Source organism: Phaseolus vulgaris, chromosome 7 (assembly GCF_000499845.2).
Source record: "Phaseolus vulgaris cultivar G19833 chromosome 7, P. vulgaris v2.0, whole genome shotgun sequence".
Lineage (NCBI taxonomy): Eukaryota > Viridiplantae > Streptophyta > Magnoliopsida > Fabales > Fabaceae > Phaseolus > Phaseolus vulgaris.
The window spans coordinates 67,898-79,119 of record NC_023753.2 but is presented as its reverse complement, the minus strand read 5'-3'; the positions used below and the strand labels follow the sequence as shown (position 1 = coordinate 79,119).

The 11,222-nt window shown below is 35.2% G+C and overlaps 1 protein-coding gene across 1 annotated transcript; it reads right to left on the bottom strand.

Annotated features, from left to right (window-relative positions):
- Nucleotides 1–519: 519 nt before the first annotated feature.
- Nucleotides 520–10,563, bottom strand: LOC137830053 (phosphoglucan, water dikinase, chloroplastic). The gene is made up of 19 exons (XM_068637147.1): nt 10,144–10,563; nt 9,445–10,060; nt 9,253–9,339; nt 9,041–9,172; nt 8,200–8,325; nt 7,929–8,107; nt 7,124–7,208; nt 6,474–6,638; nt 6,316–6,368; nt 5,680–5,888; nt 5,465–5,583; nt 4,957–5,027; nt 4,627–4,744; nt 3,871–3,957; nt 3,682–3,768; nt 3,517–3,593; nt 3,215–3,365; nt 2,514–2,625; nt 520–1,764 (listed from the first exon to the last, which is right to left on the bottom strand). Exons 1-19 carry the CDS (start codon nt 10,335–10,337, stop codon nt 860–862), a joined length of 3,573 nt encoding a protein of 1,190 aa, XP_068493248.1. The 5' UTR covers nt 10,338–10,563; the 3' UTR covers nt 520–859.
- Nucleotides 10,564–11,222: the final 659 nt, after the last annotated feature.

Genomic DNA, 11,222 nt, shown 5'->3' with positions numbered 1-11,222 from the left:
TCATAAATCAGCAAAGATATACAGTCAAATATAAAGAGTAATTCACATAGATAAATACTTTTATTTATTGTCATGAATGTCAAAACTGTGAATCCCAAGTAACATTCAAAGACAAAAATATTAAAAGATCTAAGCTATATGTCTGAGCAAGATAATGTTTTCTGAATTCTTGTATCAAAATTTCTTTTTATTATCTAAATAATTAAGTAAAAAGAAAGTAATCGTCTATCATTTTTCTATATTCACTTTTTATTTGTGTATTTTATAATTATTCTTATTAAATGGAGTGTCTCTAATATCATTTTATTTAACTAATTATGTTTAATATCATCTTACTTAATTATTTATAATTATATGTATCTACTCTATGGTGATTGCAGCGTGTCTCTCATCCTATTCAATTATTTAATGTTATTTGTAACTGTTTTTGTTTAGTAAAATATCTTAAACCTCTTCTTATTAATACTTAAGAATGACTCAAAACTTTAAAAAAACATGAATACAAGGGCACGACAAAGATTTTCACGCAACTACATCTTTATTTTATTTCTTAAATATGAATACGAGACATTATTGCATAGATTGGAATGAGTACAACGTATGAAGGTAACATTTTTTGTGGGGAGCTAAGTTTTTAGGTAGTATGATGTCACAAAACGTCTTTGAAGATATAAATCTACATATTTTACAGCAGAAACAATGGTAGGGGTGACTTCATATCCAACCATTTCCATGGAGTACATACATGCCAGCCATCATAGACAAGTATGTATGTGCTTTCTACATTGTATTGTTTTGTATTGAATGTGCAGTGGAAGAGATTCCCAGCAGCAGAGCACAACGAAGCAGGAGATTTGGACTACAGGGGTTGGGGCCTTGTCTGCACGATAAAGATGTCTTTTCCAACAAGACATCCTTCCACATCCTGTGGGCAACCGAACTTTCTCTCCAGGAAAAACCCAACTGCACAAAGACGTTGACCAAGTTGTCTACGGAAAGTGGAGTCAACTGTCAGTGGTTTCTTGCTGTAATCAACGATCAAACGGATAACCTCGCCATCTGCAGGCCCTGCACCTCGTACCAGCAATTCCTCACTCAAGTTAGCAAAAGCTAGAGTTTGCACCTGCCCGTCAAATTTACCTGATGATAAACGCCATGGTGTACCCCGGGTTCCAGAAGCCAGAGTTTCACCAAGACCTGAAGCAATCTCAGCCTCCACACAATTATTATCCTGCTTTGTTGGGCTCACAGTATGCAGTACAAATGAGAGATCCGGTGAAAGCATTTCTTGGATCAGAACTGCCATTGAAGCTTCCATCTGAGGAACACCAGCAGCACGCCGGCTCAACACTGCTCTGCGAGTGTACAGTGAAGCCCATACTTTGCTAACGGCATTTGCAAAAACTGTTGGATTGGAAGGACTAACATTGGGTATTGATTCATAAAGTCCAGCTGCTGACATTCCGGCTAAGTCCTCAACGTTGGCACTGGATCGAACAATTAAATGTGCATTGCTTGGGAATATTTTCCCAATGCTTTCAATGATGTCTTTCGGTAGCTTGAGGGAAGAAATTAATTCCTGGAGTTGATGGCACAGATCATCAAGTTCACCACCCTCGAGTTTTGCTGTTTCTATCTTTTCCAGGATAGACCTGAATGTTTCGGTGGAGTTACTCCTCTCTAGTTCCAATTCCATCGATCCAAATGGTAAAACTGCCCCAGAAGGAACTCGAAACAAAGCAGGCACTCCCTGATCACTGTGAACTGTCATTAAAAAATCAGACTTCAGAAATATGATTTGCTAAAAGTATTAAGGAGCGAGAAGGTGAGGGTGGGACATCCTTCAAAACCACATAAATTTAATCCCTTCAAACTGGAAATGTCCATTTTTTTATAATTAAATACATTTTTTTATGAAGGACTTGAACATGTTAGAATCGAAAAATATATTCTTTGCCGGCCAATATGTTGCATCTACGGTTTTAGGTCAGTGGCTCTTTGACAGGTACTAGAGAATTGATACTCAACACAATGCACATCTTTATGCTAAGTCATGCACATCCGTATGCATATTTCTCCACCCCCAATTACTGGATAAAAATATTAACCTTTTTTTATGAAGTATAAGAATTCATTTAGAGGAAAAGAGTCAGACTAGAAAACATCTTTCCAGAATAAAAGGGAAAAAAACATAACATCAATTACATTGTTTCAGTACAGTTCTCTAATGGTCTGGAGCTGGCTAGTTTAAAAACAAAATCTTGAGCTCCAATATACTGTTAGGAAACCAGAGAGGGTGTCTTAAACAGGAAATTGTATCATTCCATACGAAATAGATCATCAGAAAGATAAAATATGGCACTACTTGAATTGAAGAGACGTAGTTATGCAACTCATAGCTTTTATTGAATCTTACCTTTTTCTTTTATAATTGTTTGTGGTGCCAACATAGTTGGAATGACAAGCAACATTGTGATCTAATAGCACTACCATTTTCAGTTAAAAAATCTCACCTTTATCAGAAACTTCCGACACCGATGATAAGAGACCACATGCAGCAGCCTTAGCACCTGATGTCTGTATCTCTGCATCAGGAAGCAAGATAACTCCGGCAGAAGAAGCACCCTTGATATGAAAAGAATAATTATTCATCAGAGGTAACTTTTATGAAGATTTATTTAAGGGAATGGTAATTGAATAAATGCTAGGCTTTTCTGTGAATAATAAGAGTTAGATTGATTAGACATGTCGTAATATAAACCAAGAGTGAGGTGATGCTTGCGAGTTCTGAGACAGGGCAAAGACAGGCAAAGATCTACGGTAGTCTGACTAGTAATCAAGGGATTGAGGGGACAGTTTAGATGGAGGAAAAAGGAAGTGCAGCTATTGCAGGATAAGTTGTAAGTGCTACTTACAACAAGATACGTAGGTTGGTAACAGATCATTAGCTGTTAGATTCAAGGACTACTTTCTCCATATTAAAACTGTTTTCAGATTAACATTTTGAAACAATTTATTTTGTCTCGTTATAAAAAAGCAGTTCCTTAAACTGCTTTAAAAGATAGTTTTTTTATAAAAATAAATATTGTCCAGTTTTTCAGAAGAGAGTAACTATTTTTTCCTAAAAAACCTTATCACTTTCACCAACCTGGAATTTATCTCTAAAATATCAACAAAGCCAAAAAAATTAAGTGAATAAATTATCATTCTCTACCTGATCAAAATTGGAGATTCTACTAAAAGAAAAAGAAGGAACTTCAACTCCAGAGACATTGTCATCAGAAGAACTTCTCATGGAAGAATTGTCATCAGTGTCCATCGAAGAGGATAACTTCAGATTAACACCGGCAGTTGATGCTTCCAACCTGAAAAGTTAAATTGAAGCAGGAAAAGAGAAAATGGAAACCATTATACCATTAGATCTGCTCACAAAATTATGTCAAAATATTTAAAAAAACGTGGCTCAGTTTTAAAAACAATTAATAATGGATAACAAAAATTATCTGACAATATAACCTCACATATGACCCAATAAGCCTTTGTATATCAACAACTTTTTCTTCATCTTCACATGTGACAAAGACGACTTTTTCCTGTAATAAACAATAGCAGTATGAATGTCATATTGTAGATAATCAAACTTCAAAATCATTGATTGAATACTTAGAAAAAGAGACGTGCCTGCCGTGCCCTAACACCAAGATGAGATAAGTGAGGCAGTTCTTGCTGAAGAATAACTCCCACTATGTTCCTCCCAGCAGCTGTTACCTGCCAGTGTAATGAATTTATAAATATTAATATGTTTAATATTTCCATATACTCTCAAATACAAATATATATATATATATATATATATATATATGTACATACCTCTTCGTCACCATCAGCTCTGTTAACTACAAGGATAATAGGTCCTTCCACTGATGATGGCAGTGAACCAGGAACAATTCTTTCAACCTAGCTCAAAGAAACACAAACTCATGTTAGTCAAGGATGAGGATATCCCTACCATTGTTAGTATCTGTATCGTTATTACTTCTTTTTTTTCTTGTGTAGAGGGCTACAGATTCTTATCTTTCCTAACTTGTAGACTTCTGTTTGATAATTGATGGTATGCAATTACTTGGTCTCATGGATTTCTTTATTGTCTTACACCAGGTGTCTCCTTTCTATTAGTACTTTACTGCTTTCCTGAACTTTATCTTCCCAAGAGGGAAGTTTCAGAGGCTTTTACCCAAGAAGGGTGATGAAAGACTATGGAATGAAGGATCTGGAGAGATATGAGTCTGTCTTTCGGTTCGATTACTTTAACACAAATATGCTATAAGTTGCAAGTGGTCTTTGCAGTAAAAAAAATTGTTGATGGTAAACTGCTGATGGTATAAAAAAAAACACCATAATATTTTTGACATGAAGTTATGCAGGATTATCATTTAAGCTCCATGTTGCAGTAGTTTTAGTATAAGGATAGATTCCTTTTTAAGATATTTACGCAAGGGATGAATCACTTCTGTAAATGCAATAAGGTTTTTCTATAAAAGGTTTCTCTCTCGTACTCGGAACAACACAGTAAATATAATAATAAAATTTTTCACGATATTTCTAAATGCAACTTGGAAGTGGTACCTGAACCAATTTTCCTGAAGCAGCTCCTGGAACAAGAACATCCCAACCTTGAGAACCAAGTGTACTTCTAACAGCTTTTAGAAGAACCGTACATAGTTTTGAAACCTGGAAAATCACACTGAAAATGTACAAGAAAAGTCATATAATATGTATATTCATAATATACTTCTTATGTCTGGTAAGAAATCTGTAGTCCAGGAATAAACATGAACAAAAATCACAGATAGTGGTGAAGAAGCTTTTGACTATGTTTCCTGAAATTTTCTCTGACTAAATTGCAAAGGATAATGTATCCAAAAGAGAAATATGAAGGACAATGCATTAACATACCCAGCTCGAATCTCAGCTTCTGTATATGTCCTGACACTGTTTTCAGGTATTCCAAGAGCTTTACCTAGTATCTGTAACATTTAAGATGACAAGTTGGTATATTTCAAGATATATGCACTTGAAATGAAGAGGAGCCCAGCTATGAAAACTAAACAGCACCAGTGTCACAAGGGCAATCGCTATTTAGCTTGAAATAAAGGAAGAACCACGATCAAATTTCCTACCTCTGAATTGAACTTCTCTCATTTTCTGATTATAGGTTGTGTAATTATTTCAGTAATGTTTGTAGGTCACACATAACAACTATTAAGGGTGTTATTAAGACTAACAAACTGTGTTTATTTAATTATATATTTCCGGTGAGCGGACTTCTTTTAAATTTGTGTACTCCCAAGTCTTGGTTGCATCTTGGCTTCATTTTATGTCATATTTCTTTAGTATCTTTTTGCACCCGGCATTGAAATTGCAGACCTTTAAAATCATCATCATAATAATAATACTTTCTAACCTGGACTTTCTGAGGGAATATCTTAAGAAGTTCTTCAGTATATTCATCAGTTAGCCTCTTTGATCTATCAAGAGTAGCTTTGAGTCTCAGTGACCAAATTGTCTTGCCATCTTCATTTCCTGGAACAAAAGGGAGTACATTTAAAATGAAAATTAGGCAACAATGTCTAAGTGATTTTTAAAAACAACAATAGAGAAAGGACCCAAGAAAGTTACCTTCTCTTTCAGAAAGGCCTCTTTTACTCCAGGCAATGAGTTCATTTTCAATACAACCACACTCTTCTGGCTTCCAGCCAGATAACTTCAGCTGGTGGATTCCAATAATAAGGGCTCCAAGTGAATCATTCCACAAGTTTACATTTTTTGACTGCACATTTGCGGCCAGCCAACTAGCACCTCCCAAGACTTCAAGCTCGTTGAGAAATCTATTCACGTGTTTAGAAGTTAATGTGATACCAATAGAAAGGTCTTGTTATACAATTTACAAGTAGCTTTTGGCTGGAAAAGTTCTATATGTCCATCAAACAAGTTCTACACAGTTCAATGATACTACATCCTTATCAAGTGGCTTGACTTCACTGCATCATTACAGTTATTTGAAATCAACATGAAACTTATTTTTTCCCGTTTAAAGTATTAAGATAATTTATATAATTCTTTAGCTAACTTGGAGGTTTAGTAAACATCTATCTTCATGCATTCAGTGTTATGCATTGTATTCTAGTGTTATCTGTCTAAGTAGTTAACAAGTACTCCATGCCTTTCGCAACATCTGTCCTTCGTATATTACATCAACTTCTAAGTATCTGACTATTGTACAAAGAGTAATTAGGAATAAGGTGGGACGAAAACCTGCTTAAAAGAACAAATGAGTAATCCTCAAGCCCAATCTCACAGAGGCGCCACTGTACCCCCCAAAAAAAGATGCGAATCAAAATATGTTCCATCATTCTTTATAAAGAAAATCAGATGCAAAGTCTGGCTAAACAGTTGAATTAAACTAGAGTCACCTTTTGACGCATAGCTATTGCAGAATCTGGAGCATCATTCCTGAGGCCACTTTCAAGACCCTTTACAATAGTTTCTCTCAGAACATTTAAAGATTCCATTGTTTTAAATAAAAGTTTATTTACGTCTTCTCTGGCAGCATTTGATTCTGATGCAGCATCCATATTCTGGAAAAGTACAAAACATTGTCCCTCATCAGTAGATGCCACTATCAGAACAACTATGAGTACCATGGTCACATGAATGGGATAAATGCAACAGTACCTACCCCCCACCCATTGAAAAAGGGAAAGGAGAGAGAATTCTTATCCAAACTAGAGCTTTGACAACCTCAAAATTTCAGCTTCATGATTCTTATGCTACATGTATAATTTGTTGAGAAATATTTCAATCAACCTCACAATACTTGAGACCCATTTATCACAATTGAAGCCCAAGAGACCAAAACCCAAAAATTGTGATACCAGAAAGACTACAAAATGCAATGTCATTTCCCGAGTATCTCATCTCCCAACAAGCTAACTCTCTAACAGCTAATTATTCTACCATGAATTAGATGACATCTTATTCCATAATTAGTTTATTTCAGTGTCAAACATTGAGACCAAATCAAGAAATATAAATGCAATAAAATCAGAATAGGCAAATTTACCTTTTTGCACTCCAAAAATGAATTAAGTGCTGAAATGCCATATTCATCCATAGATTCACGAATTGATTCTAACTGCTCAGCAAGACTGCATGCAACATGACAAAGCCGTCCATAAGTGCAACAGATTGTGATTTTCCAGTACTAGTATAAGACAAGTTTAAATCATTTGAATATATCCTAGAAATTTAGTTTACTATGTTCACTCAAAAGTGTAAAATTATGATTTTTCAGCCACTGGTTAAACACAGGCCCAAATTATTTGAAAATATCCTTGAAATTTAGTATACTTCATTGTTGGCTCACCCCATCCCCTCAAACTACTGCAGGATTCACAAGAGATGGTAGGCCTTCGCACAAAAAGGTTTTAGTCTTGTGACCTTGGTAGGAACAGCCTACAAGTTCTATAGTCTAAAGCAGCCTCTCTACATGTGGAGTGCGTGACACTCCCGAGACTCTATAATGTAGGAGATTAATTCATTGAACCACCATTTTTATTGGAGCCTCTACAGCCAGTTGCTTCCAACGGGATTAAACATGGGACCTCTTAAAATGAGAAACTATTACATAGTGTTAATCAGTTGATTTTCTGACTTACGGAAATATCTGACTAGTTCAAAATGAAGATTTTGCTGTGAACAGCAAAAGTTCATGCAGTTTCACGATCAGTCTATTGGTTAACGGCCTAATTAATTGTGTATTCAAATCATGGGGGAGTTTCAAGAGAAAACTACATAATGTTTAAATTATAAAAAGAGAAATTGATGTGAAGAAGCCAAAAACTTCTGCATATTCATGTCAATCAAACCTGCCAGCATTGAAGAAGTCTTTGAGTTCTAGATGAAATATTTTGAATTCCTTCACAAACGGTTCACTGTATTCTCCAGGGTTTTTTGTGATTTTAGCAAGCATAGCTTCTGTAGCAACCAAATCTTCAGGCCCAGCATTTCGGTGAAGCTTGTTTTGTATTGTATGCTTAATTTGTAACTGGACAATAAACAATACAGATTAAAGTTGACCTATTATTAACATTGAACTGCAATGAGATTTCATATTTCATGTACTATGAGGAGAACAACCTTGAGGTCATGAGGGATGTCATTTCGATGAGCAATATCTCTAATTCGAGTAAGAGGTACAGATGCAGTGAATTCTGCCTTGAAAGATGGCAAACATGGATGAATCTTTCGGATGACTAGAACTTCCTGTATGTTAATGAAAATAAGGTAAATTAAAGAAATAAAGCTTAAACTTTACTGGACAGCAAGATATAAAAAAGGTGGGAAATGTAAAGGAATATTATACCAAGTTTTCAAAAACACTTTTAAACAATAATTTCCAATTCTCGGACATTTCACATTTAATGTATGTCAGACATTTTAAAGGACAGGACATGGCTGAACTAAGCAACTAATTTAAATCGGGACAGCTGTTGCAAAAACTTATAACAAAAAAGACAAGGAAAACATTAAGAAGATTTGAAACTAATTGACTGCATTTTGAAATATAATGTTATCTTCAAAAAAATCTAAATAAGGCTTTGTTTGAATAAACTTCTCCATAAATGCTTTTAAGAGAAGAAAATAACAAAAATAAAATAAATTTCTACAGAAGTTAAAATTGACTTAAGTACAAGTACAAGTAAAAAGACAGATTTAAAAAAAAAAGATATGAGATAACTTATGCATAAACTAATTTGAACTTCTAGAAATGTTTATGTAACTTTTTCATCACATTTTTTTCTCCTATGTTTATCTAAACAAGCCTTAAGGCCAAAACACATAAAGACATATAAAATAGACAACAATGCAGAACCTATGACATAAATACCGACTCTCGTATAATTTTTGTGAAATATCAGCAACATCTATTATGCAATCAGGACCACATGATCCACTGTCAAAAGTAATAATAGATCACCTGTGGAGATATATCCTTCCGAGCAGTGTGCCGCTCTAGTTCACGAAATATAAGCCTTGAAATCTCAGCATGCCTATTGGGGCGGTGGTGACCTCCATCTTCAAAACAAGTTATTTGCCCGGTGTTTATCCACTGCACAGATGATGTCAGAAGGGATCAGAAGATGGTAAAAGAAGAGCATGGATGATTGAATGAAAAAGATAGAACAAGACCTTGAGATAGATAGCTGAGTATAAGAGAGCCTCCAATCGATCTTCCCCTTGCAGACCTCCAGCTATAATATCACGCACGATATCAAGCTTCAAAGTGAAAATTAAGGATAAAGTTAATACGCTGATTAAAAAGGAAAGGCACTGGTTTCTAAAGAAGGCACCGAGGGAAAGGAATATTATGAATTGGAGTACCTTTCTCCACCAATTCCTGGCGTTTTGGTCGGCTTGAACGAATTTGAGAGGCAAACCATGAAGACCTGAAGTGTCCCATTTCATTTGTGTTTCATGGGTTCGATGGTCGTTGGATCGCATGAAAGAAACAGGTTTACCTTGCCACTGACCTACAAAGGGACTTGCCTCTGCCGTTTCAGAAACAGAAGAAGTAGCACCATCGTATGGTTTACCTTCCTCCCCCTGTACTTGAAGTTGCAGTTGTTCATCCAAAGGGTGCAGCTCCAAATTTGTTTGGGTTGCGTCCCACGTAGCGACGGTGGTAAAATGACCTGCCACGGGCAATTTCAACACTCTGTTTTGGCCGGCTTCCCAGACCATAGTAGAGTCCTTTTTGACAGTGATGAATTTAAACTCAATGTGATCGGTCCCTTTGAATTCCAAGAGGCACACCCATCCATTTTTGGTCCAGCTCAAGGGAACATTGGTCTTCCATGATCCTAATTCCTTGGTGGATCCTCGGATGGCAACGTGATCACCAAACTGAACTTGGTGATCTAATCGAACTTGCAGGCGAACTTTGCGGTCCATGGAGACAGAAGAAGGATTATTGTCTCCTTCTTGTTGTTGTTCGTCCCTGACATTGATTGGAGTAGTGAGTTGGAAGGAGTAAGCAATAAAAAAATGAAGAATTAAAGACAGAGAGAGAGCGAGAATGACCTAGTTTGAGATTCCGGGGAGGAGACAGCGGAGAGAGGCGGAGACAATCGGAGATGGAGAGGGCGAAGAGGAGGGAGAGAGGGAAGGAGGAATCTGAGATGGGTTTTGTAGGAAGAGGTGGAGAGAGTGGAGGGATGGGCACACGCACAGAAGCATGGGCGAATGGTAGACGCATACACACGCAGAGAATCCATTACGTAACACTAACTGTAACTTGTCTTCTTCTTCTTCTTCTTCTTCTTCTTCTTCTTCTTCCTCCTTCTCTTCAAATCAAGGAGATGAAGATATTCTGGAGTGTGAGCATTGCACACGTGACTCTTCAATATTTTATTAATTTTTCTAAAATAGCGGAATTTATTTAACCAAATTCCCTAAATATCCTTCCCAATCTACACATTCAAACACATCCTCTTATCAGATAAAGCATGGGTTATTCAAAATCTTCATTATAAATATTCCTACCACAAAAATATATATATCAATAATGTTTATGCTTCTAATATTAAATCAACAAAAACTACTGTTATCCAAAATAAATCACATATACAACAAATTTTACATTTCTAATATGATAAAAAATGGTAAAACTATCTATTTTTATTGGCTTAAAAAAGGGAATAAATTAATATAATTAATACAATTTGTTTCGGTAAAAATGTTAAATGCTGAAATTTTTATTGTTTTAGCAACTACTATACAGAATTAATAGTAACGAATTCTATTAGTTAAGAAATTATAAATAGATTCTTTTGAATAATGAAAGTATTGTTAATTAATACAATTAAGTCACGGTAGGTAGAAAAATTGACGAAAAATACCGATAATAATACCTTACTTTTATATATTAAGATTAAGATAACTATTAATAATATTTGTTATAGATATTTTTAAGGTTGTTTGTTAGTTTATTAATAAAATTTATCCTAAAAGAAAGGTATAAACAGGGATTTGGTTTTATTAGGCATTGAAGTGTAGAATGTTCTGATTGCATATAACTTTATTACCTTCGCTTAAACTTCATCTCCAATTCAAAGTCTTTTCAATCATATATTATTTTTAAGATTTTTTTTTTATAAATT